This window comes from Megalops cyprinoides, chromosome 12, assembly GCF_013368585.1.
Source record: "Megalops cyprinoides isolate fMegCyp1 chromosome 12, fMegCyp1.pri, whole genome shotgun sequence".
NCBI classification, from domain to species: Eukaryota; Metazoa; Chordata; class Actinopteri; order Elopiformes; family Megalopidae; genus Megalops; species Megalops cyprinoides.
The window spans coordinates 33,150,525-33,174,768 of NC_050594.1; the positions used below are offsets into that span (position 1 = coordinate 33,150,525).

General features: G+C 41.6%; 2 protein-coding genes across 5 annotated transcripts in view; one reads left to right on the plus strand and one right to left on the minus strand.

The window, feature by feature from the left end:
- The window catches only part of ppp2r5ca (protein phosphatase 2, regulatory subunit B', gamma a), a 54,227-nt gene extending 43,364 nt beyond the window's left edge, over positions 1-10,863 (minus strand). For all 3 annotated transcript variants that reach the window (XM_036541686.1, XM_036541685.1, XM_036541684.1), the window contains exons 1-2: positions 10,749-10,863; positions 10,166-10,234 (exon numbers count right to left, since the gene is read on the minus strand). In XM_036541686.1, the coding sequence (XP_036397579.1) occupies positions 10,166-10,234; positions 10,749-10,775 (96 nt within the window). In that variant the 5' untranslated portion in view covers positions 10,776-10,863. The remainder of the gene's footprint in view (positions 1-10,165; positions 10,235-10,748) is intronic.
- Positions 10,864-13,510: 2,647 nt separating this feature from the next.
- dync1h1 (dynein, cytoplasmic 1, heavy chain 1) overlaps positions 13,511-24,244 on the plus strand; it is a 46,318-nt gene continuing 35,584 nt past the window's right edge. For both annotated transcript variants that reach the window (XM_036542469.1, XM_036542470.1), the window contains exons 1-8: positions 13,511-13,861; positions 15,715-15,802; positions 18,116-18,289; positions 18,732-18,987; positions 20,894-21,080; positions 22,262-22,533; positions 22,701-22,928; positions 23,149-24,225. In XM_036542469.1, the coding sequence (XP_036398362.1) occupies positions 13,609-13,861; positions 15,715-15,802; positions 18,116-18,289; positions 18,732-18,987; positions 20,894-21,080; positions 22,262-22,533; positions 22,701-22,928; positions 23,149-24,225 (2,535 nt within the window). In that variant the 5' untranslated portion in view covers positions 13,511-13,608. The remainder of the gene's footprint in view (positions 13,862-15,714; positions 15,803-18,115; positions 18,290-18,731; positions 18,988-20,893; positions 21,081-22,261; positions 22,534-22,700; positions 22,929-23,148; positions 24,226-24,244) is intronic.

The window sequence follows — 24,244 nt, forward strand, 5'->3', positions numbered from 1 at the left end:
AGGCATCAACTCTGATGCGGTCCTCATCAACCTTAGCACTTGTATACATTACTCTGTTTAGGAAACACACTGGCACAATCCAACTTCTTAGCATATCAGGACATTTTCTCAGAAGAGCACCTACTTTTCCACACAGAAACTAGCATGACATCAATAAGGTCTCATCATTGTATTCAATAAAAAATGTGAAGTAGGTGTACATGCAGACATGAAATAAATAGGATGCAGAAATGAAATAAATAATGTGGCCTGAGTCCTTGCTTGGTGCATAGCTTTTTTCAGTACTGAAGCAACCAGTGTAATGTTCCTTGGTAATGTGTTTGATTTCCGTTTCCCCAAACAGCTGACAGCTTGAGTACTGTGAAGGGTAACAGCTGGACAAGTCATGAGAGACATCCCTAAAAAGACTGTAAACCTGGAAAAAACTCCTGCACTCTGATACTCTCAAAGCAGTCACCATTTTTCATTTAGCTCAGTAAAATATTTCTCACAGGACCTCAGTCAGACTCAGAGCTCAGTCAAATAATAATAATTACAAATTGTGACTGTTTTACAACTATCAGAGTACAAGAACATTCCTTCCAAGTTTCCAATATGTCTCTACTTTCAGGCACCTGAGTGTAGTTTGGCTTGGATGTACAAATGGCTGTAGTCCTATTCACCTTCAAACACAGCCAGGAGGAGATGATTTTTGTGTGTCCTTTAAATACACCATGATTCTTCAAAACCCCCAGAGACATAATTTCAGAAATACAGCCCAAGCTCTGGGCAATTGCTGTGTATCTCAATAAAATACTTTAATGTTGGTAGAAGGAGGAAAGCAGTGAAAACAAAAAACTGGGAACATTTTTTAAAAGGAAGATGTGGTAAAAAATGATTTTCTGGATTTGTTTGGTTTCTGAGACCAACAGTTTGCCTATCGTGCCTGAAATGCTAGCATGATGATGAATCATGATGAACTTTGTGACTGTTAGGAGTTATGCCTGTTCTCACCATAATTGTGTCCCCTAAAACAGGGCCTGATGCCAACTTCCACAGTGAACATGAGTTCACATTTCTGATTGTGCTAAAAAAATCAAACATTTACACAAGACTAATACAACCGTGGGACCCTGCAGAGCTATTTCATCTGATAAGAAAAACATAAACACTTTCTAAATTGTACACCAGTATTGCTAGTTCTTATAGAGAAAATAATTTCTTGTTTTCAAGAACTCAATGAAAAATTCTCTCTCCAGAGCAGTAAATAACATTAGCAGTAAATAACATTAGGGCTGCCCCCTAATAGTCAACCAAACGTTAGTCGATTAGAAGAGTCTTTGTCGACCAAGTTTTCATTCGTTGGTTAGTCGCAAAAAAAAAAAAAAAAAAACCTCAAACTCCATTCAGGAGTTGCATCTTGTCATTAAAAAGTTTAGACTATGTCGGGCAGAAAATCATTTTGAGCGTGTAAAGGATGACCCTAAGAAGGTGACATGCAAACTCAGCATGCAAAGATTCGCCTATCATTCGTCGACCTCAAACATAACTTATCTGAAATATGTAGAGGAGAGCCGGGACGAAAGTAACACGGCGATTTTCCCCGAGCCACTACAAGTCTGATATGCCTGACTGCATCAGCATGTACAGCATGCAACACTTACCAGAACCCCGAAAAATCGCATGGATACATCATACTTTCGTGGAGTTATACCTGAGAAGCTGTTTTCGAGCATGGAAAGTAAATTCACTCAAGCGCACGTAACTTATTTTTATGCAATGTAGCGCACTGCGTTATGTTTTCATTAGCGTTATTAAGCTTCTCATAGTTTTCAGTTAGCCTTTGCTATATTTATTTTTAAACGAGCGATTGTTAAATCGCTGTTTCTTCAAAGCTAAAATTAGCTAGAATTTTTCCAATCTAGTGTTCTAATCGCACCGGTTTTAGCATATGCGCTAAACGACTAATCACACCTGTGTGACTGTACACGCTAAAGGGTTTTTCCATTATGCTTAATAATTAATGGCCTAATTAACATTAACGAATCACAAAGTTAAGGCTATATGCAACCAAATAAATATACTGTCATATGCGCTATTAGGTTTATTCAAGTGTTCATGGGGACTGGGGAAACTAAATTACATCGCTTATTGCATGTTTAACTTTATGTTCTGTTTCATGTTTATTTATCATTTGTTTAATAAGTTGTTGTGTTGGTGCTACAAGTTCATATGTTGTATTATGTTATACTGTGCTGAAATAATTAAAATGTTCAGTCACCTCGCTGGTTGTTCCGACACATTCAGAATCATTACTGCTTTTGCCATTAGCGTTGTCATTAACAGGCGGCTTGCTTTGTGCACGCGCTTGTAAAATTTATATTTTAAAGGCTCATTAGTACAGTTTTGTATTTCTCTGTAACGTAGCACAGTGTTAACAATGACACTTATAATATAAAAATATATATTTAAATAATTAAATTATAAACGTGCAACGTGCAACGACTAGTCGACTAATGGCTTGAACTAAAGACTATTAGTTGACTGGGAAAATCTTTGGTCGGGGGCAGCACTAAATAACATACTATGACTGAAACACTGAGAAAACCTCAATTTCTTTTGTAGAAAAGGAACACAGCACAAGGTACAGTTAGTCTGCACACGCTTTCATAATGGGGGCTCTAGAAGTGTTCAAAGTTAACCAATCACATTCAAAATTATGTCTGTAGTTATCACCATATACCTGCCATCAATGAAAGTGATTCTGATTAAACCCAGATTAAAGTCAGCTGTTGCTGTAGAATTTGCTTGAATGTTTGGGGTTGCATCCTACTAGGAGAGCCATGGTCCACAAAGCCTTGCCAAAGAAACTACGAGAGCTAATTGTTGAAAAGTACCAATCAGGAGATAAAAGAATGTACCATGGAGCACTGTCAAAACCATCATCAATAAGTGGAGAAAATGTGGCACCACAGAGACATTGCAAAGATCAAGGGACGAGGAGAAAACTTATCAAGGAGGCTACCAAGAGGTCAACAGCAACACTGAAGGAGCTACAGGAATTTCTGGCAGGTACCGGTCTCACCTTGCATGTGACGACCATCTCTTGTATTCTGCACATGTCTGGGCTATGGGCTAGGGTGGCAAGATGGAAACCTTTTCTTACAAAAAGGAATATCCAAACTCGTCTAAATTATGTAAAAAGATTCATTCAGTCACCCCAAACCATGTGGGGAAAATGTGCTACGGTCTGACGAGACAAAGGTTGAACTTCTCTGCCTAAATTGTAAACGATATATCTGGCAAAGCCAATAAAGCTCATCATCCAAGGAACACCATACCTACTTTGAAGCATGGTGGTGGTAGCATTCTGTTTTGGGGCTGCTTCTCTTCAGCTGGGTCAGGGGCTCTTGTCAAGATGGATGGGATAATGAATAGCTCCAAATATGAAGATACACTATATGGACAAAAGTATTCAGATGCCTGACCATTACACCAACAGGGACTGTAATGACACTGTATTCAAATACATATACTTTAATATGGAGTTGGTCCCCCTTTTGCAGCTATAACAGCTTCCACTCTTTTTGGAAGGCTTTCCACAAGATTTTGGAGTGTTTCTGTGGGAATTTGTGCCCACTCATTCTGTAGAGCATTTATGAGGTCAGGCACTGATGTTGGACGAGAAGGCCTGGCTCGCGATCTCCGTTCCAGTTCATCCCAAAGGTGCTCAATGGGGTTGAGGTCAGGGCTCTGTGCGGGCCAGTCAAGTTCTTCCACACCGAACTCATCAAACCATGTCTTTATAGTCCTTGCTTTGTGCACTGGAGCACAGTCATGTTGGAATACAAAAGGGCCTTCCCCAAAGTGTTGCCACAAAGTTGGAAGCATAGCATTGTCCAAAATGTCTTGGTATGCTGAAGCATTAAGATTGCCCTTCACTGGAGATAAGCAGTGAAAAAAAACAGCCCCATTCCATTATCCCTACTCCACCAAACCTCATAGTTGGCACAATGCAGTCAGGCAGGTAACGTTCTCCCGGTATCCGCCAAACCCAGACTTGCACATCTGACTGCCAAACAGAGAAGCGTGATTCGTCACTCCACAGAACACGTTTCCAGTGCTCCACAGTCCAGTGTCAGTGTGCTTTACACCACTCCATCCGACGCTTGGCATTGGACTTGGTGATGTGAGGCTTGCATGCAGCTGCTCGGCCATGGAAACCCATTCCATGAAGCTCCTGCCGCACAGTTTTTGTGCTTACAATAATGCCAGTGGAAGTTCGGAACTCTTCAGCTATGGAATCAGCAGAGCATTGGTGACTTTTATGCACCGTGCGCTTTAGCAGTGGTTGACCCCGCTCTGTGATTTTACGTCTTCCGCTTCGTGGTTGAGTTGTTGTTGTTCCTAAATGCTTCCACTTTCTAATAATATCACTTACAGCTGACTGTGGAATATCCAGCAGGGATGAAACTTCACGAACCATCTTATTGCAAAGGTGGCATCCTATCACAGTACCACGCTTGAAGTCACTGAACTCTTCAAAACGACCCATTTTGTATCACAAATGTTTGCAAATGGAGACTGCATGGCTAGGTGCTTGATTTTATACACCTGTGGCAACGGGTCTGATTGAAACACCTGAATTCAATAATTAACAGGTGTGGCCAAATACTTTTGTCCATATAGTGTATTTTGGCACAAAACCTGCTGGCCTCTGTCAGAAAGCTGAAGATGAAGAGGAATTTCACATTCCAACATGACAATGACCCAAAGCACACATCCAAGTCGACCAAAGCATGGCTTCGGAAAAGGAAAATCAAAGTCTTGGAATGGCCCAGTCAGAGCCCACACCTCAGTCCCATCAAAAAAACTGTGGAATGACCTAAAGAGAGCTTTACACAGGAGATCCCCTCACAATTTGAAGGAACATTTTTGCAAAGAAGAGTGGGATAAAATTCCAAGTCTAGATGTGCAAAGTTAGTAGAGACTTAATCTTATTCACAAAAACTGCTGTAATAAATGCAAAAGGTACTTCCACAAAATATTAGTTGGGTGGGGTGTGCAGACTTATGCAATCAGGTTGTTGTAGTTTTTATTTATTTAAAATGTTTCTAATAATTAACTATTTGTTTTTTCTCTGGATTTTTGTTTGTTGGAAGAGCACATTACAGATGGAAAAAGTCTGACATTCAGAAACATTTCAAAAACCTGCAATTTCATAAGGGTGTGTAGACTTTTTATATCCACTGTATCTGGCTGTAAACCAAACTGATTTATTCTTAATTGACAGCTTAAAGTTGGCTGAGCGGTCATTTGGATTGCAGCACTGCTGTGTTTACATGGCAATAGTGGCTAAAGTTCCTTTGAGATAATGGAGATCTTATCAGCTGACTGGGCAGATTTTTCAGGGGCTGTGGAGATGCAGGGTCAGGGGTTCTCGAAAAGCTGTAGCAAAGTTGTGAGAACATTGTGTGTGGTGCTAGGTCAGGCCTGACCGGCCTACTTGGCCATGGCCACCCACACAGGGACACTGCCATGAGGAGTATGGTCGGGATTGTAAAATGAGCTGGGAACAGATGTCTCACCCCTGTGATGGAAGCACGCTTTGGCTATGCCAGGCCTGCTAGAGACATAAACTGCATTCTTCGGCTTCCCCCGAGAGCTGCTGCATTGAATGTTCCTGTCCCGGGACTCATGTCACCAGAGGCTCATGGGATAACACTGTTGCCTTTTTTTTTGGAGCAGCTGAGCTTTGAGAGAATGCTGCTCCTGTAAAACCCTCTTAAAGTGAGGAAAAACTGTCTGTGCTGTCTATAGGCTGCTTCCCACAGTCTGTAGTATGTCTACGTTATTACAGGAAGAGGCAGATGTGACTGGATAAAGGTTAAAACTAAAACTCAAAAACGGAAAAAAGTGTGTTAGTTAAGAGGCCCATTTGTCTCAGTAATCACCTGACCTAGAAAATGAAAATACAATGTAATTTCAGACAAAAACATTTTTAAGCAATCCCTTTTTGCTTTGAACACTCTGTATCCTTTGATAACGTACGACTATTTACAAATTGGTCTAAACATCCTGAGTGAAATTGCAGTTTTGCAACAGCAAAAACAAAATTGTTGATTTATAATGGTTGTTGGCTACATAAAACGGGCTCACAGTAACCCTGTTAAAATGCAATGCAACAAATTCCACTATAAATATCACAGACTATACTGGCCATTTCTCATGATCTCTGACCTCTACATAATGTGAGAGTTCCAGGAATAGAATGAACAGGTCCCCATCTGGCATCACAAAATCCCTGGTTCATAAATACAAATATACACACACACGCACACACTTCTTTTGGTTCAACAACCACAGCGACATCCTTGCTTTCATTCCAGACAATTGCGAGAGCTGCACTAACGTAGCGCCAGAGTTGTACTGGTACATGGTCTTAAGTCTTCAAGCCCCCCCGCGAGAGCTTGCTTTCTGCTATCACTGACAAAGACACTACTCATTAAAGACAGGTTATTTACAAATCAATCCAAAACAGTCTTTCTTCTTTCACATGTCCCACGTAAATACTAAGCTTCCACTTTTTGGAGCTCAATTCTAACATTAAGGTTGCCATTAAAATCTTCAGATGGACTTGTCCACTACACAACCATAATGGAGCTACTAAAAACTATTAATACACACATTAGTAAACTGTACTGACAACCCTTATTGTTACTTTCATCAGAACTAGCAACTGTGGATGTCTCACTCACTTGTAACTGTGCTGTGTGTGAAACTGTGTTCAGAGCAGAGAAGGGGAATATTTGGCAGAGCTGGTAGTGGCAGTCTTCACCTCAATACTAAACTCTCACCACGACCTGTCTAGTAAATATGAACAGGTAGCTGGAAGTGGAGATTACAAGATGTCAGGAGAGCCGATCTGACCAGGTTTGACATATAGGATCCTAAGGACTCAGTAGGTATCCCTGAGCCAATCAGTGAATCACAACCTGACACATGAAGTGTCAATGACTTTATATTTTGAGTGGGGGGGGGGGGGTGACACTCGGATGTAAATAGGCAGCAGAGCACATAACAGCTCTGATCGGAGGCATTTCCCAAACCAAATAATTACACTAAGCTTTGTGTTGTAAAGAGACAAACATTTTAGACAGCTGATAAAAAAGACAAGTTGTAAGACCTCAGTGAAACCACAATGTTTTACCCCATACAGGCTAATGAAAAAATAGTTACCCAAACAGAATTGCTCACTGAATAATGCATTAGCAGTAATTACATGTCTTTGTCAGCTGTTCAAAAATGAGAAATAATAACAATGAACTAATTATAAAAATCAGTCCTACTGTTTTGCAGTGTTAATTTTGTTACTCTCATGTAGACTAAGTGGGAGGACCTATTGGGATTGTGTGAATAGATGTAAACTATTTGTCCTAAAAGGAAGAAACGCACATTTGTCCCAGTGAACTGGCAAACTGTTTCCATTAGTCAGGAGTCATCAACTTGATATAAGCTGAGTACAACACTGGATAAACATCCATGCTACAATAGAAGGAACAGATTATCCAAGACAATCAAATTACTGTCATGCATGGCATTGGATACTGCTGTGGGTACATACTGTAACCTTATGCCTTTTGAAGCTGTACTCACCTTCCTGGTGGTTTGATTTGGACGAGTGCTAACACAGGCAAGGGGCCCAGAAAATAAGCATAACAAACATGACACCTCTACTGATGTTAGCATGATAACTTCAACACTAACACACACTCTGCACAGACTTGCCTATGTGAGGGAAGGGAGGAAATCACAGCAAAATCTTGACTTTGGGTCCCATTTCAGGAGTCCATAAACTATCCAGACTATGTGCCATATGCAGCATAGAAGCCTAAACAAAATGATATATACATTTGCATGAAAATGCTATCATAAGCCTACATAACTTACACAACCACAATGACGGTAATGTCATTTCCCTACCAAGCCATTACTGAGATTTATAAAGTGACTAATTAAAGACCCTTCTGTGACTACTGCACTACACAGCATTGACAGTCAGTGTTCCCACTGGAAACACTAAGGTATCAGCTGAAACATAGGGAGAAGAAGACCGGTATTCATGTGATATACCAGCTGTGTATATCTGTCTTAATGGCTGAATCAATTTTCAAAACAATAAGGACTCAGTTTCCCTCCCACCTCTCCAGTTTTCATATTATGTCCTCCATTACCGTGAGGGCTACGTTACAATACACAAAAATTTCTTTCAGATTTACATGAGAACATGACACCCAAAACCACTGATTCAGGAATCACTGCAGGCACCTGAAGAAGCAGGGGCCACCCCAATAAGTACCACTGTAAAAACTCCAATTGCTTAGTAAAACAGTCATTTTTAAGCATCCCACAAACATCCACACATTGCTTTCTAATGACATAATGCCAGAAAAGAATTTAGTAAATCTACACTGATCTGAAATAACTCAGGCTTAAAACGTATTACAAAAAGTAATTACTGGTAAAGTGAGAAAACACAGCAATCGAAAGATTATTTCAATATCATCCCATGTCCTCACCAGAACCAGGACTTGTTCTCTTTTAATTGCTGGGAACAGAGAATGGACAGTCTGCATTGGGGAATAAACATCTAATCAGCTGGGGATGAGGGTTGCTTTCAGCAGTACTGCAACAGCTTGCTGCTCTGTGATTTAAATTTGAAATAAGTTGGCACATTACACTGATGTACTGAATGGCTGCTGACACAAATTGCTGGACAGATAACCCGGATTAGGCCTGTGTGGGGGGAGGGGGGGATTGAAAACTTAATATGACGACTGCATAAGCCTGCTTCAGCTCAGCAACCAGCTCTGTCCACAAAGGAATTACGTGCCAGCTACGTAGAGGCTGAGGGGTTTTCTGTGAGGAAGAGACAGAGGGACTCTTCTCAATGTGTGTTTTTTCTTTCTTACTTTTTCCATTTCTTTTTCTCTGGGTGCCTCGAGCTGGGACAGACCAGCAGAGCAAAAAAGAACGCCAGTCGCTCCCATCTTTTGTTGTCCCGGATCCCTTTCCTTCCTCCTACTCTCTAACAAATGACACCAACAGAAAAACAATCCCTCCGGTTTACATATCAAAGTGTGCTAAAAATGGTCATCAGTCAAAACAAAATAATGCACATGAGTGCAGTAAAATAACAAACCATGGACATTCCAACAGATTTTAGTCTCCCAGGACTCCCGAGCATTGCTTCAGCATCTGCCAGACTAGTTGTTTCAATCAGTATGCCTATTGACATGGTTTCTACAAAAAAGACTGCAGATATGACACCATCCAGGTCTGAACAAACCTCAAAATCCATTTAATCCATTGCCTTCCCTTATATAACAGTTATTTGACCACACAGCCATATCCAAGTGCTGAAATTTAAAATATAATAAACTAAGTTTATCACTTCCATAAAAAAAAAACTTGACATGGCACAACCTTTAAAATTAATGTTCCAAATGTACAAACAAATTGCACTAACAAACAGCAAATGCTTTTGGCAACTTTGCCACAATCTTGTTACCATGCAGCCTTGCCATATCAGACAAAAGTTGTAAACTGACTTTACAATACTTCAGGGAATGTTTCAAACACATTTCAGTTGGTTACCTATGTTACTGTTGCAGGCTGGGGGGACCTTAGAACCAAGAGTTTAGTTATGTGGCAAGTGTGAAAAGTGTGTGTACACATACACATACATACATACATACATACATATATACACACATATACACATGTATATACGTATGTCTGTATACACACACACAAACACACACACAGATACAGCCACAAAGACGGACGCATATGCGTGTATGTGTGAGTAAATATAAAACGTTAAATTACAGTAAGTTTTCAAATTGCTAAATGAAATGAAATTCTACATGAAAGCAGCACGGTAAAAGCATTGTTCAAGAGACCATGAATGAACTTCACAGAAATAATGGTTTGACCATTTGCTGTGAATTTTTTCCCTCGTGGCAGGTAACTACTGTACCTAGTAAGCAAGCTAGCCAGAGGCGATGAACATTCAACTAGAACAGGCATTTAAACAGCTCAGGGTGAGCAAGCTAACGTCGATTTACCAGCTAACTAACTAGGCACTAACGACCGCTTCATAACGTTAGTTACATCCACTTACCTCATGTTCTGAATTCTCCTGCCCATCTTTCCCTCCAGTTTTTCCCGATTTTCCCGACTTTGGAGATTCCTAAATAGGAAACGAAACATATTAAATTAAGCTTGCTCTTCAACAGCGTTTTTATTCAATATCACAGTGCTCTACTGTGGCGGTACTGCAATGCTCAGCCTCCCAACATTTTAACTTGAACAGTTAGCAAACAAACTAACGTTAACTAGCCACCTTGGCTAGTTAAAAATGTGCCATTTCAAGCGCGATTTAATAGCCTATTATCACTAACCTCATGTAAAATGTGATATATAAACTTGCCTGCATAGCTAAATGCGCTTCACATTATCAGGCGGGTTTGCTTTATCTGACAAACTAAGCTAATCATCAATGCCTCCAAAATGTAATGGAAACGACAGACACAGCCCGACATCCAGCCCTGCAGCAACCGCACAGTCTCAAACGCTCCAGCTTGGTAGCTAGCATCCCAGTCAATGTAGCCTAGGCCTCGGGGTTCACAGCTAAGTAGTTATTTAGGATATAAACCCATGCAGCTCCCTTCGTATTGCCTGTCACTCCGCAAGGCAAAACTCACCTTCTCTTTTTTAGCTTTATTCGGCATTGCAGAGAAATGAGCTCCCCGGTCCCCCTACTGACGCTCTCCCTGGGTCTGGTCCTGCGTTAGCTTAGCTAGCTGTTAGCTCTCTCTCTCTTGCTGTCTCTCTCGCATACGCACACACTGCAGCGGTTCGCCTCTGCTCCGCCGGATCTCATTGGCTGTCGCTAGTCAGGTGATCTAACGTCCCTTCTCCCTCGTCTGGGCTGTGTCAGTATGCTCTCTAGTCAAATAATGCCTTTCGCGCAGGCTACGGGCAGTTTTGCGTGAACTTGCAATGTGATGGTAATGTGCAGAGAATTTGTCCGGTTTTACTTGTCTAGTCCTACCAGAAATCTATGGAGGTTTTTAATCATCCAGATTTTGTCTTTCGCCATCGAATAAAACATTTTGCTGATTCCATGTCTTTCCTGTGCTATAGCCTACTGATGGAATAACGTTAATGTTACAGCCAGCACAGTTTCATAGTGTAAACAACTACTAATGCTGCAACCCAGCACTCTAGAATACTCAGGTAGTCAAGTTAACTACATGCGCAGGTTCAGACACGTTTATTGGTAAATAATCGAAATGCAATGTTGATTTGCCTTACAAAATTATTAGCTCGGTAGCAATAACTGTTGCAAAGTCTGATATTGTTATTCTTTAGCAACGTCGGTTGTCGTTGATTCTTCCCGAATATGTGTAAGTGACACTGACAGAAACTGACTGAGATATTTCAATCACCGATTTTAATTTGTAAATCCATACTGCCCCCTGGCGTTCAGCCAGGGTCAATGCGATTTCAGACCGCTTTAAAGTACTTCGAAGGAGACCTGGGGGAAATAATCGTTTTTACGATGCATCGCGATGCGAAAGTGAAAGATTCTGCAGAAAAAGAAAATAATCGATTCTTAAAAACTGTAATTAACCCTTTCGCGCGTACGGTCACACCGGTGTGATTAGTCGTTTAGCGCGTATGCTAAAAACGGTGAGATTAGACCCCCCCCCCCCCCCCCCCCGACACAGACAGCTGGGCGCATCCTGCCACACACACACTATAAGTCCAGTGTCCAGTGCTATAACGTAAAAATATATATATATTTATTACTTATTTGCGGGGATTTCCCCGGGGATCAGCTTGAGCAGTAGAACTGATGAACGTGTATTTCAAGGAGTGTCAGCCAGAGAACGCAAAAATGAAGGATGGGTTTATTCTAATTATTATATTAGCTAATTGAGCCTGATTTAAAGGAAAAACAGCTTATTTAGTCACACTATACCGCCCAGTGAAAGCATGTTTTAATTTTGGCGCACACATAAAAATTATTTTTAAATCTACCTGGTTTGCACCTACCTCAGTAAATCAGGGGGCGAGTCTTTATTTCTGTCGCAAAACCGAGGATTAAAATTTACCTACAGAGCGAACTCTCCCGTTCTCTGCTATACCTGTCTTAAACAAATAATTCCTAATCGTTATATAGTTATAAACCCTTTTCACCATGTCTCGCCCCGCACATTTAACTAGTCTGTATTTCATGTTTAGGAAAAATATAATCAATGAATTATTAATAGCTATTATCATGACTAGAGGAAACTCTTGCTGATTTTTAGCGTTATTATGCTTCTCATAGTTTTCAGTTAGCTGTTAAATGTTAATGTTAAATCGCTGTTTCTTCAAAGCTAAAATTAGCTAGAATTTTTCCAATCTATTGTTCTAATCGCACCAGTTTTAGCATACTCGCTAAACGGCAAACCACACCTGTGAACGTATGTGCGAAAAGGTTGAAAAAAAGCTTGTCTTTTCAACAGTGGATTTTCTTGAACTTTAAATATAATTCAAATGAAAAACAAATAGGGCCTAACCATAACCACTAATTTACAATGCACTAAAAACAAAAATGTTTTGTGTTACTGTTTACATATACCTTGTGGTAGGCTAATTTTACTTGAAAAAGATTTTTATGTTGTATGACTTGATATGATTTTTGAAAACAGCTGTTAAACAAAAAGTTGAAAACTAAAAACAGTTCAAATCTGAGGGCTTGTATTCTTGTATCAAGAAAAAAAAAAACATGGAAGACAAGATGCATGGTGATGCATGGAGAATCTTTTTGTAATCGAATCGCTACGCTTTGAATCGTAATCGAATCTAATCTTGAGACCAGTGAAGATTCACACCTCTCCTTCGAAGTAATACCGGGTGTATGTTGTTTTAAACATTGCAACTTTGTTTTAAACATTGTAAACAATCTATAGAGAGAAAAAAAGAAAATCTAAATCATATAATTTCATTTCTGTACAACTTTACCTAATTTTCGTAGTCATACCACGAAACAAGCATTTGAAACAAATATCACGTAGGTATCTTATCCAACTTATTTCTTGAATGTTCAGTAGAAAAGACGCTTATAAACCCACACAATACTATATGGTGGAGAAATGACTTTGCAACATTCTTAGTTAGTATAATGGGGGGTCGTAACATGATATGACAATATTATGGCCTCCATGAAAACAAAGCATGATTCAGATGATTTACAGATCAACAAATCTATGCAACATCTGCGCAGCTTCTAAAAGGACAAAACCTGTGATTCGTCACGGGGTGCATCATGAGTATTGTAGTATCTTTGCAATTCAATGTGTTCACTTTTCTGGAGACGAGAACAACAAGACCCAGAACGCATCGCGTCTGACCCCTACCTCCGATATGTCACTTGACTGACATTTCGCACACTTAAACCGAGGCGAGCTGCAACTCCTATTCAGTGGATGGAGCTGGGGGAGAGTCCCTTGTTCATACAGCAGTGAATATTTTCTATAGCCAACGATAACTTGAAACTGACAGCTTTTGAAGATGTCTGACGGCGGTGGAGCTGAAGATGGTTCTGGCACCATGGAGGTGTCTGCTGCCGTGCAGACGGTGGCCGACACCTCGGTGCTTCAGAAGCATATCCGCAAGCTTGTCCCGCTGCTCTTAGAAGATGGCGGCGAAGCACCGGCCTCCCTGGAAACCGCCCTAGAAGAAAAGAGCTCGGTAGAGCAGATGAGAAAATTCCTTTCAGATCCTCAAGTGCACACCATTCTGGTTGAGAGGAACACCCTTAAAGGTTTGTCTGATGATGTGGTTCATAATCATTTAATCGTTTCAGTTGTTTTTTTTTTTTTTTTTACAGTTGTTCAGGCCTAGCAATGAAAAGTGCCGCTTCGCAAGCGAGCTACTTACAGCGCAGATGGTGCTGCATCATCCAGGTTTGGAAGATGGCAGGAAGAATACCCGATTGAACAGTTAGCTGCCATTAGTTAGAATAATTGTCTTGCTACATAACACAATGTAAAAATCTAACGTTGCCTAACTAGATTTCTAATGTTAGCTAGTATTATTGACTTTCTGCCTGCGTTTTATTGAATTAATGTACAACGATATCTGCATCCACCTGTGTATTACACAGGACAATGACAGTGGCTAGTGGGTCTACGTAGGGAGCAGGTTAATCTATGTAGACTTGATTGTAAATTAGCACATTGTCATCTTCAGCGGTGGTAACGTCAACGGTAACAACGACGTGAATTGAAGTGGATGTAGACTAGCTGGTTAACTAACTAGTCACCACATGGTACCACACCCTTGGCAATTTTTCACGACCTTTTACTTGCAAGGTATTTGGCCAGTTGTCGTTGTCCATTCCAGGTGTGTTTGGGGGCGGGGGTACCTAAATTTAAGATTAGATTTGTTTGCCTTCTTTTAAAAGTGCTTTGTCATCTGTCTTACGTTCGAAACTATATTTGATTGTATCAATCTGGTACCCATTTAGCTAACTTTCTGATTGCATAGCTAGCGTCTTGCATCCAAGAAGATCATGCGGGTGTTATTTATTTTACCCCTCATGTGACAGAGAAGGACTGAGTTTCTATCCTAAGGCGGTGTATCTCGAACTGTAGCCTATCGTATACAGGGCTTGAATAAAAGGGGGGGAAAATCAAAGTCGTTTCGGCGATGTTTTTAGGCGCTGTAAATCTATTTAATCAGCAATCATTTTAACAATAATTGCAATTAAATAAAGTGGACAGTGTCACTTGTACCTTACATGCAAGTTAATTATCAGGCCAACCTGCACACTCTAAGCGGTTAGGAATTTTTATGCAGGTTTTGGGGATTTGTAGTTCCGTGGCCTGGTAAACTAACCCAGCCTTGGTTTGAAGTATTTTTACAAGCATTGTTTGTGGAGTAGGAGTGCCGCGCTGCATTGCAGATCCAAGGCTGTGGTTTTGGACCTTGTGCAGTACCAACGTCATCCTACAGACAGCCCCGCCCTTTCAGACATCAGCTGATTTTGAAGCCGTTTGGACGATACTGCGTCATACAACCGAACAGACACTACACCAAACTGACAATTAAGCTAATCAGTTATTCTTTTTTGGTTTATTTTAGGCTATATGTTTTATAACACTGGCATGGAAAATAATATCGGCATCGAAGAAACATTGAACATCCTGATTGTGTTGGCATAACAATAATAATAATAACAATAATTGTGTTGGAGTAATGGCAATTGTATTTATGATTGTTTAGCTTACTGATGCATGATTGTCCTATTTTAAAACAAGAAAGTGTTGTATAATTTGCTGCTTATATCACTGAAGATTTTGATGCAGCTTTGCCAAATTTAATGCAGTGGTCTCTAGCCTACTGTACCTTCAACAAAAACTGGTCATTGGTTGTTAATGCCTTCATGGTTCTAGCATGGCCATGGAAAGTGAAAGATTGGAAAATTGTGGATTTCAAACTGTGACATGCTTTGTTTTCCCTGCTCTGACAACTTACTGAAACATACTCAGCCGGAGCCACTATTTGCAAACTAATACTGGGCTGTCAGGAGTGTCCCCATGATCTTTACAACTTCATCTGACATGGTTGCCAGTTGGCACCAAAATGCATCACTGTCTTCTCCCTCTTTGTCAGAGGATGTTGGGGATGAGGGAGAAGAGGAGAAGGAGTGCATAACCTACAACATCTCCATTGACATACACTACGGGCTGAAATCCAACAGGTACAGGCTGCCCTCAGTGCTAATGGGTCTTTGTCAGTTTACCAGTTTTGTGAAAACTCAAGTGTAAGCAGAATAGTTTGGTACAAGACATCATCCCCAGTAAATGTCATTCAAATGTGTATTGTGTTGTTTTTGCAAAGAAAGAAGGATACTGAAAGGAATTAAAAAGCAGTAAGATATGTAAAAGTGCTGATCAGTGCTGTTTTCAGGTGATTCCTCTTTTTTCATCCTTTCTATTTAAACTTTAAGGTCTTTAAGGATAAGTCTGTATTCGTCAATCCTGACAATTGTTTTCACTTTGATTAGCTGGAGGACAAAGTGCCAGTGTTGTTGATTTTAATACATATATAATCCTGTTCATTCGGCTCTTAAAGAGACAGATTTCAATACGTAGCAATTATTAGGCCGGGGCCACACCAATTGCGTTGCGTGTGCATGACGGTCACGGAACGTCTTGATTTTCATGTCAGCGCCCATGTTAACGGGTTAGAGCAGCCACACAGCCTGCCTGAGCAGCGCGTCTCAGGTGCGGCTCGAGCCTCGCTGCAGCTGCGAGTCATCTAGACTTTCGGCGTGGAGCCTATTTTTTCTGTGTGACGCGCGCGGTTCTCAGCAAAAATAGACAATAAAAATGATCTGTTGATACTCACATTGACATCATACCAGCAACATTACATAACTGACACCTTTCTCTGTAGTTTCAACGTCTAGGCTATATGTCACGGACATGAAAAAAATAAAAATGTAATTTTTTAACCATTGTAGCAATTGTATGTTATCAGTAGGTGATTTGTTAATTTTTAACAGGGGGGATGGCAGATGCACACTCATCACTCTCTCTGCCAATAACTAGGGGATGGAGAGGGGGGGATGGCAGGTTAACAAGGGGGATGCATTTTGGTCATTTTGCTAACAAGGGGGATAGCATCCCCCCCTCAAATCGCCTACTGCATGTTATTAAAGGGGAAAGTGGAGGCTGCATATGTACTACTGTATATAGTCAAGGAAAGAAGAGGATCCATTTGCTCAGCGCTCATTTTGAAATACTTCAGGTGTTTGTCCTTATAAAGACGCAGTTCAGCAGCAAGATGGTGAAAAGCTCCAAGTTACCTCCTTCTCTGGTTTATTGGGTGAACCCACATTCTTCGCTTGTTTCTCCTCCGGAGCAAAAGAGAAAGTGCAATGTCTTTCCTTTGTCTATAACTCGCACTACAAACCAACGAAAAAATTAATTAACCACGTTAATATTATTTAGGAAATGCGAATAGACAGGTAGCATAATAAAAAGCTATCTAAAGTAACATTACATGCAAAAAAGAAATTAAATAGATAATTTGTCCTAGGCAGTCTGTTTTCTTCATGATCAACATGCTGTTTGACAAAATATTTTTCAATTGAATAAGAGGAGCCTACTTTCTCATTTGTAAGGGGAAAAAAAGTTGCCACTATATCTTGCTTCAAGTTCAAGTCAAATGCAGAGCACTTCTGATTCAACAGAGACTGAACCCAGAACATCTGCTTATATAGTTTTAGATTTGGTTTGGCACCTGTAATGTAAATTAAGGTCCCGTGATACTTCTCGATAAGCCCACCCCTGGAACACTGTAGAACAGAACCCTGAAACCCCCCATGGAAATGGCTTTTAAACTGAGCCAGGCCAAGTGCGGAGGGATTGTTGTTTATATTTATTTATTTTTATTTTTATTATTTTTCACAATTGAGCACACGCTTCTTAATCTTTGTCTGTCTAAACTAAATATAAATTAAATTTATAGTGAATTTAAATCAAACATTCCGGCCGTTATCAATGGCAAACTCAGTGTAAAAAGATAGGCCTGGCAGTAGCAGCGCCGCAGCAGCAACGCTGGCGGTGTGGACAAACGCACGCATGCGAGCCGCAGCAGTTCAGCGACGTAGCTGTCAAGCACACGCGACACAACTGGTTTGGACCTGGCCTTAGTCATCCTCAAAGCAGTACTAGAGGGTATTTTGTATCCATTTCACTCATTTTGGTCATGGTTTCAGAGACAGGACTTCCCGTTCTTAGGCCTGGTTCAGTGAAAATTTGTGTCACATTGACCCTTGTTTATTAGATTTTCTTTCTGATACAATGCCATGGAATGTCGTCATTATACATAGTGTGTTGGCTAACTTTCATTTCATTGCTGAATTGTTCTCACTGACCTAAAGTACACAATTTTCTCACTACGTGAATACATACCTGCATGCATATATCATTTTCTTCTAGTCTCTTTTTTTTCTAGTCTTTTGATCAGAATGCAATATAATGCTTGCTTTCATATGTCCTTTCAGCCTGGCTTTTATCAAGAGGACTGGAGTCATTGATGCAGACAAGACCATTTCCAGCCAGGTGCGCGTGCTGACTCTGAGTGAGGACTCCCCCTATGAGACCCTGCACTCTTTCATCAGTAATGCCGTCGCCCCTTTCTTCAAGTCCTACATCCGGGAGTCTGGCAAGGCTGACAGGTGAGCTTTCCTTACAGACATGTTGCATTGGGGCTGTCGGTGTCAAAATTTTGTCACTATCGACATATAGAAATTTCAGGATTTTTGTATTCTACATGCTACGCAAAACATAAAGTTTATTATTGACTAGGCAGTGTACTGCATCTGTTATCTGATAGGTTAGTGAACATGTTTGCATGAGAGGGAAATGCTGTCTTGGTAATGTTTTTGCATTTCATAAACCTGCTTTTTCTGTTGAGATACAGCCGAGAGATGTAATGGATATGCTGAATTAATTTGTAATTCATTTTTCAGTCTAGGTGTTTGCCAAAGTCAAAATGTTTGCTTCAGCCACAGCATTTCATTAACACTATTGATTCTACTGTAGGTGATGAGTTTATACCATTAGGGTTTTATTATGAATCGACTCTTAATGTCAGCTTGTTTTCTCCACCCATTCCAGGGATGGTGACAAGATGGCACCCTCTGTGGAGAAGAAAATCGCTGAGCTGGAGATGGGGCTGCTGCATCTGCAGCAGAACATCGAGATCCCGGAGATCAGCCTCCTCATCAACCCCATCATCACCAACATCGCCAAGCAGTGCTACGAGCGCGGGGAGAAGCCTAAGGTCACCGACTTTGGTGACAAGGTGGAAGACCCAACCTTCCTCAATCAGCTGCAGTCAGGGGTCAACCGGTGGATCAGGGAAATCCAGAAGGTGAGCGCAGGCAGGAGACTACAGTTCCTTTATAGTCATAATTAGGGCTGGTGCCAATACTAAAATGATACTCTTCTAGGTACATCATTATCCTCGCTGTTCCTTAAACTAATGTTAACTAAATAAACAAGTTTACAGCACTGAACTCTAAAATATGGAAAGAAGGTAACTGCTTCCCTTTATTGCCGAAGTTGCAGAAACCATGACGTCCAGTGCCCCACACGCGTCAATTGTCCGTTGACCCTAAAGGGGATATTCCTGCCTTTTTCTACCACACAAAGGGGTTTACAGTCATATTTTAAATCCATTTATGACAATAATGCCTAAGATAGGTAGCTAATGCTAGCTAGCAATGATTTGTGAATCCGTGTGGCCTGAACTAGCTAAGGTCAGAGAGAATGCGGGTTAAATGATTTCATTTGTAGCGAGCGAGTAACGTGTAATCTTGTAATGTAATAGTCTTGTATGCAGCACATAAAAAGTAATAATTATGTACGTATTTTATGTACACACATTATATTTTATATATATATATATATATGTATATATATATATATATATATATATATATATATATATATATATATACATATTACAAATTTTACTGGAATCAATATAGTTGACCATCAAGGTAGCAAGCACAATTATAAGTGACAACAGTTGCACTAATGTTTCTGCAGTGTTCTGCTTTTAGGCACTGACAAACGTTTGCAGCTAGGTAGCTCTATTTTTGCTGAGAAGCTGATTTTTAGCTGAGAACCCATTACAATGAGGAAACTAGCAACATATCTACGTATCAGAATGTCAGTAACCTTAGTGTAGTTGTCCACGCATTCATTCAGAAAGTTAAAACATTCTGGCCAGGAACTCCCTTGTCAAGGGAACCATTTATGATAGCTTTCGCTACAAGGCTGTTTGCTCTCATTATCACTGACTGGCAAGTGCTGGCTCGATCTGTATATATCTCGATGTTCATACGCAGTTCAGTAACCATTAAAGTTCAAGCTACTTTACAACTGTAAATTCTTGTAGGTTATTCATCAGTTCTACACGTTCCATTAACTTCGTTGTTGAATCATGCCAAGTGAAATCACACTTTGATTCTTATTCTTACATGCATTATGAGTGTAACTTGGTTGGAAATATGACTGTAATCCCCTTAGTTTGGTGGGAAAAGACAGGAGTTTCCTCATTATAATCAATGGGAAGTGGACATGTTGCAGTGTGCTAGCCAACATTCTGGTGTCTGCAACTTCTGATTCGCTCTACCTCTCCAGTCTCTATAATATTTCTTTTACAGCTCCCCAATATACCTAGCCCCTAGCCATGTATAGCTAATGTTAGCTACCTCGTTCTCCCACACACTCCCTGTTAGCAACATTAGGTATCAAGTATTTAATGCTGGCTAGTTTGCTAAAAATGTCTGATATTTGTTTAACGATCAAATGAGAATTTCTTTGAGCAAAGCCTTAAATGAGAAAGCTAATAGGGATTCCTTATTACAAAGTATCAAAATGTAGCACCGAATGCGTAAACGGATTTCGATACTCGGTAGTACCGACGTTAGTGCTTTAGAAGTACCGAGCCTCAATACCCAGCCCTAGTCATAATATGCTCATGCCAGTTTAGATTGCCTCAAGTGATACTTGATGTCTCCAAGCATTGAAACATTTTCCTTGTTTGCTGTTTCAAGTTTTGAATTACTTATGCAAGTATGAGAACATGTAAAATTAGGAAGATGCATGCATTCTTACATACATACATTCAGTACTCTCATCCAATGCTTTAAATGCATTCAACAGAGATTAATACTGTTTGAGTTTGAGTCGGAACTGTCCATGATTTGACGTATCATTTTACATTTTACAGAGATTTAAATCTGTTTTAACAACCCACCCTTTCTCAGGTGACCAAACTGGACCGTGACCCTGCCTCTGGAACTGCCCTGCAAGAGATCAGTTTCTGGCTGAACCTGGAGCGTGCTCTGAACCGCATCCAGGAGAAGAGGGAGAGCCCCGAGGTGCTGCTCACTCTGGACATTCTCAAACACGGCAAACGCTTCCATGCCACCGTCAGCTTCGACACCGACACCGGTGAGATGCCTCCACGTCTCCTCAGAGAACGTCAGGGCGACGGAGAGGACTAACTGAATTAGGGGTCGACCGACTTGGTTTTTTCGAGGCTGATACGATAATGATTATCAGCCTGTGACAAAAGAGGACGATAGTCGATATTTCAGGGCGATATTAGAATGCTTTTAACGTTTTTTTTCGGTGTGAAAAGAAATAGGCTGTGACAACATGGACTTAATTACAAACCCTCTTTACTTAGTCATATGTTTTCGGCATAAAGTTAAAGATCAAATGAAAATTCTTTCTCAAAGGTAAAAATAAACTATAACGTTCGAATGAGACGGTGTGCGAGAGAGACAGGGCCTACTGAAAGGGGGCAAATATTGACGTTGTGGATAAATTTCTCTGGTTATCTTATTTTGGCTACGCAACAGATGCCTATACCTTTTGCAAAAGCATTCAATTATCGGACGAATGATGGCAATCATTGCGTAAGAAATAAGGCGAATTGATGCATCATTTAGGCTGCATTTTCATTATAAAGTATGAAATAAAAAACCTTAAAACTAGCCTGTGCGTCCACGCTTTTTCTAAAGCTGTGGAGAGATCCTAGGATCCCATTTGGTCATTGGTCAATTCAGAAGGGCTGTGCTTTAGGGTAAATTTCTTTGAATGTTTCATTTGAAGGAATAAATGTACATTACTATTTGTTAAATGTGCAGTGTCAAATACTTGCAACTTATAGCATAAGCGCACCAATTAGTCTTTATTACAAGTTCTTATTTCTTTTATATTCCAAGCTTGTATTTTATCTTAAGCGTAGACTACTTACACTGATTCAAAAAGGTCCAATTTACGGCGAGGTTTGAGTACAACGGCTCTTTTACTGGATACTTACCTTCCATCCTTGTTTCCAGCAGCAGGTCTGAAAAAACCTTTGATTTTCGAGGTCAGATAACATTGTCTGTCTCGGCCAATGATGGGAATTTTTTTGGAAAGCCATCCCAGTAGCATTTTTTTCTGATAGAGAACGTGCGTCGAGATAGTACATCCATTGCTTTTAATTTTTTTTTTTTTTTTTTTGATAGAATTTAGATAAAAAAATATACCGATGATCAGCAATCAAGAATTTGCAAATATCGTCCCCGATTATCTAACGACCAGATAATCAGTCGACCCCTACTGTGAACCTCTCTCACCAGGTCTGAAGCAGGCTGTGGAGACCGTCAATGACTACAATCCCCTGATGAAGGACTTCCCCCTCAATGACCTCCTGTCTGCGACTGAGCTGGATAAGATCCGCCAGGCGTTGGTGGCCATCTTCACCCACTTGCGGAAGATCCGCAACACCAAGTACCCCATCCAACGTGCCCTGCGCCTGGTAGAGGCTATCTCGCGGGACCTAAGCTCCCAGCTCCTGAAAGTCCTGGGCACCAGGAAGCTGATGCATGTGGCCTATGAGGAATTTGAGAAGGTGAGAAGGTGCACTGTGAAACCTAAGATGTCGAGTCTCCAGTAAGAGCTGGTTTCTTACAACAGCTGTATACTGCTGTAATAAATAAAATGATGGACCTGGGTGACTGTAATTGTTGCTATGGTGATGTAAACATGCGTGTGACCCTTGTGTGTGTGTCGCGGCAGGTCATGGTGGCGTGCTTTGAGGTGTTCCAGACCTGGGAGGATGAGTATGAGAAGCTGCAGGTGCTGCTGAGGGACATAGTGAAGAGGAAGAGGGAGGAGAACCTGAAGATGGTGTGGCGCCTGAGTCCCGCCCACCGCAAGCTGCAGGCCCGTCTGGATCACATGAGGCGCTTCCGACGGCAGCATGAGCAGCTGAGGGCCGTCATCGTGCGCGTTCTCCGCCCCCAGGTATGAAACCACTACAAGGACCAGGGAGGGCAGCAGTAAGGTGCATGATTAAAAATTCTTCATATAAAACCAGTCATTGCATGTTCTTAGGTGCAGTGTAACTAACGAGTGATGCTTTGTATGGCATTAAGGTGATTTATACATTAGAAAAGTGATTTGTGGGTGGCACTTCCTCTGAGGGGAATATTTTCATAATTGCAATTTTTAATGGTTGCAATAGGTGTCAGCTGTTCCCCAGCACACGCAGGGTGAGGCTGTGGAGCCACCTGATATGAAAGTGGCTGAGGTTCTGTTTGACGCGGCTGATGCCAATGCCATCGAGGAGGTGAACTTGGCCTATGAGAACGTGAAGGAAGTGGATGGCCTGGATGTGTCCAAGGAGGGCGTGGAGGCCTGGGAGGCGGCCATGAAGCGCTATGATGAGCGCATTGACCGTGTGGAGACACGCATCACTGCCCGTCTGCGCGACCAGCTTGGTACCGCGAAGAATGCCAATGAGATGTTCCGCATCTTCTCCCGCTTCAACGCACTCTTTGTGCGGCCGCACATCCGTGGCGCTATCCGCGAGTACCAGACACAGCTCATCCAGCGCGTCAAGGACGACATCGAGTCGCTGCACGACAAGTTCAAGGTGCAGTATCCACAGAGCCAGTCATGCAAGATGAGCCACGTGCGTGACCTGCCACCCGTCTCGGGCTCCATCATCTGGGCCAAGCAGATTGACCGGCAGCTGACGGCCTACATGAAGCGCGTGGAGGACGTGCTGGGCAAGGGCTGGGAGAACCACGTGGAGGGCCTCAAGCTCAAACAGGATGGCGACAGCTTCCGTGCCAAGCTCAACACGCAGGAGATCTTCGATGACTGGGCCCGCAAGGTGCAGCAGCGCAACCTGGGCGTTTCGGGCCGCATCTTCACCATTGAAAGCAGCCGTGCCCGCGGCCGCACAGGCAACATGCTGAAGCTGAAGGTGAACTTCCTGCCGGAGATCATCACACTCTCCAAGGAGGTGCGCAACCTCAAGTGGCTGAGCTTCCGCGTGCCGCTGGCCATTGTCAACAAGGCCCACCAGGCCAACCAGCTGTACCCCTTCGCCATCTCGCTCATTGAGAGTGTGCGCACCTACGAGCGCACCTGTGAGAAGGTGGAGGAGCGCATCTCCATCTCCCTGCTGGTGGCGGGCCTGAAGAAGGAAGTGCAGGCCCTCATCACAGAAGGCATTGCCCTGGTGTGGGAGTCCTACAAGCTGGACCCTTACGTCCAGCGTTTGGCTGAAACAGTCTTCAACTTCCAGGAGAAGGTCAGCCCTCCAGCATTCT